Source organism: Astatotilapia calliptera, chromosome 3 (assembly GCF_900246225.1).
Source record: "Astatotilapia calliptera chromosome 3, fAstCal1.2, whole genome shotgun sequence".
Lineage (NCBI taxonomy): Eukaryota > Metazoa > Chordata > Actinopteri > Cichliformes > Cichlidae > Astatotilapia > Astatotilapia calliptera.
Genome location: NC_039304.1, coordinates 7,759,112 through 7,762,655, shown reverse-complemented (window position 1 = coordinate 7,762,655; position 3,544 = coordinate 7,759,112). Strand labels below are relative to the sequence as shown.

The following is a 3,544-nucleotide window of genomic DNA, read 5'->3' as shown; positions in this document are numbered from 1 at the left end:
TACTAATGTTATCTTGACATAATGATTTTCATATTCATATTACCATATTCTTCCAGGACTCATTGGTTATCTCTTCAGGTTTTCTGTCTGTGTTAGCGCTGGCACTTGTGCAGAGTATTAAAAGAAAGTGTTGCCCACAATTAGCTAACATAGACACACCCAGCTGTTGCTAATACATTTAATATAAAATCAGATTTTTCTTTATGGACCAAGACTTTTTTTGTTACTGGAGAAGATAATGCAGGGGTATAATTATGCAGAGGTGCAATACATGAAAATAGTTAACGTACCATTCATTGTTACAGTTTGTCATTTTCTGATATGTTGTGATCAAAAACAGCAATTTACAGAACATCAAGTAATGAAAGTAACAATAGTTAAAGCAATGTCATAGTGTACCTGATTACATTTAAGTTGAAATTAAAGGGACAGAAATCGGTGTGGAACATCACAAGTCTTGATGCTCCTAGGCGTTACTTCTCGTTAGCCAATCAAATGCAGTCCACTCAGAGGAATAAAGAGCTTGGTGAGAGTCAGTACATTCAACAGGATACGATGTGGACACGATGATGCCTTTAAAGTTTGCTTTGTGTCTGACATGCCTGGCACTGGGTAGTGTAGGTAAGTTGTCTCTTCTAAATACAGCTGTATAGAACGCATATATATACTGATATACACAATCTTTTAAAATCAGTGTTTTTTTTCCTCATCAGCTCAGAAGACTAACCTGAAATCCTCAGTTTATGTGCGTCAAGAAAGTGGTTTTGTGTCGCCTAGCGTTGGTGACAAAGTGACTTTGCAATGTTTCTACGAAGAAGACGCAGTGATGTTTTACTGGTATAAACAATCTCTGGGACAGAATCCAAAGCTTGTGTCTAAATTTTATAAACATGAAAAAAATGGCACGTTTTACAGTGAGTTTGAAAACAATTCTCGTTTCTCACTAGACACTGGAAATGGTAACAATCACTTGATCATTTCAGATCTACAGATTTCGGACTCAGCTACTTATTACTGCATTGGTATCTATGTATACGATTTTGAATTTTCTGAAGGTGTTACTGTCAGTGTAGAGGGTTCAGGGATAAACATCCAAACTTTGCTCCATCAGTCTGAGACGATGGTTCCATCCGAAACCATTGAGCCTGGAGGCTCTGCTCTGAACTGTATTATACACAAACATACCTACGATGGAGGCCACAGAGTTTACTGGTTCCAGGATTCTGTCGAATCTCATCCTGGACTCATTTATGCCAACGGAGTCAGGAGTGATGAGTATGAGAAGAGGCCTACGACACAAACACACACCTGCTTCTACAACTTACCCATGAAAAGTCCTAATCTCTCTGATGCTTTGAGCTACTGTGCTGTTGCCTCATGTGGACACATACTGTTTGGAGACCGGGAAGAGCTCCACATTGAGCGTAAGTAGCAATACAAAATCCGTTTCATATTTGCATGACTGTGACTGTTTTACACACAAAGCATGTTCAAAAATGTTTGCTTTACTCATCTTAACTTGCAGATGAGCACTCTGTTGTCTTGGTGTATTTCCTGAGTGGAGCGTTGATATTTACCATTATCCTGCTGCTTATGCTGTCATATGCAGCACTGAGAATTAATATCAAAATGAAACGCCAAAGTTCAGGTAGGCTGTGGTTACTTTTCACCCATGTTTAGGTAGCATATACAGTCATAAAGACTTAAAAAGCAACTTTGTCTCCAACCTTCATAACCAGACTCTCAAGCAAGATCTGCAAATGCCTCAACTCCAAATACAGAAGTGAGTACTAATCTGCCAGTCTAACTGTATGTAGATAGACAGAAGTAGGGTACACCAGTTTTCTAGTTTGTGATGTTGCAATCTTTGCATTTCTACTATCTTAAGCAACAGAAAATTATGTTTGGACCTATGTTTACTAAAAATAATCTTTAAAAACAAATAAGAGGAAACATTGGTAGATACAGTTATGGCTTCCATCAACATAATGACCAACCATTGGAAGTTATCAAGTTTGACAAAGTGGAAGATATCAGTAATACTGTATATGGACAAAAGTACTGGGCCATCTAAACATTAGAACCAGAAGAGCTGCTCGGCTATAACAAAACATGCCATGAAGCTCCCGGTGCAGTTTTTGTGTTGATGTAAATACCAGAGGAGGTTTGAAACTCTGCAGTTATTAGGTCAGCAGAGAGTTGGCAACTTTGACACATTTCTGTGGTACAAGGAGACGTGAGACACAATATAAATGTATACATATTGCAAATGAAGTCTGGTGTGAACTGTGAGATTCCCACCATCAACTGCACCTGCCTGCTACTGAATGTAAAGCAGCACATTTGATGATGCATTTATTCTTCCAGGTGTGTAGATGTCCTTAGCAATGTGCCATTATGTTGTAGTGGCAATAAAGATTAATAAAGTACTAATTTGAAATTGTTATGTTATTATCAGGGTAACCAAGATTCAGACAACCTCCATTATGCTGCTTTGAGGGACCACAAGGTCAACCGATCCAAGAGACAAAGAGACAACACAAACACCGAATGTGTGTACTCCAGTGTCAAACAGTAAACCTGGAATTTCATTTGTAGCCATGTTGTCCTGTAAGAAAAACTGTGTCTTTAAAGCATTTGTTTTTTGTTTGTTTTTTCGATTTGTTGATTGTTGAAGCATTGTTGTAATATATTGTGTATGGTAAGAAGAGAACTACAAGCCAGAGATAAAGAAAGGTAAAAGAGAAAGATTGCTACATAAAAGCCAGTAGAACTGTGAGGAACATAAGCTAGCAAGCTCATATTACAAATATTACAAACTCAGTAATGCGAAAGGGTCATAAACAGAACGTCTCTGCAGTCTCTAAGTGTGGCCTTCAGAGATGAGACTGCACGCACAGAAACAGCAGGCCTGTGCCTTCTCATAGCAGTGTTGTGGTAAGCAGGCACTTAACTTCTAAATATGCAGTTACGCTGAACATGACAGGAAACAATTTATCAGTGATAATCTTCTGATAATTTAAGACATGTCATACATCTTTCACAACTGCATTTGCAGAATGTTGTTCCATTTGGTGTTGTTTGCACACCTGAAACCAGAGAAGTGAGACTCTGTATGTAGCTTCTGTGTGGTCAACAGTCAAATGACTGACTTTCAAAGTACTTTGAAGAACACCTAGCTCACTTTGTCTTTCTGGTTTCAGACAGGAAGTGTCTGCAGTGTGTTTATGGACTGCAGCCATGCAGTATTAATGATGCTCAAGTTTCTTCAGTAGACTACATCAAAATACTAAAATAAATCAAAATGCAATCAATCACATTGTCTTTGTTTTATTCATTTTATTCAAATAGGATGCACTCTATAACTATATTGCTTCTTACCCACACAAAACCAGTGAAGCCCAAGCTCTTGTGGCCTTTCAGTCAGTAAGGTTCACACACATTTTAACTAACACAATTCTATGACAGACATGAAAAATAAAATAAATGTAAATGAAATGTAAATAAAAATAAATGTAATTTGGTGCAATATAAACATTTCCTT

At 37.7% G+C, this 3,544-nt stretch overlaps 1 protein-coding gene across 1 annotated transcript; it reads left to right on the top strand.

Annotated features, from left to right (window-relative positions):
- Positions 1 to 566: 566 nt before the first annotated feature.
- Positions 567 to 2,578, top strand: LOC113011930 (uncharacterized). The gene is made up of 5 exons (XM_026151803.1): positions 567 to 621; positions 714 to 1,424; positions 1,526 to 1,648; positions 1,740 to 1,783; positions 2,459 to 2,578. The coding sequence occupies exons 1-5, from the start codon at positions 567 to 569 to the stop codon at positions 2,576 to 2,578; spliced, it is 1,053 nt and encodes a 350-aa protein (XP_026007588.1).
- The last annotated feature ends 966 nt before the right edge of the window (positions 2,579 to 3,544 follow it).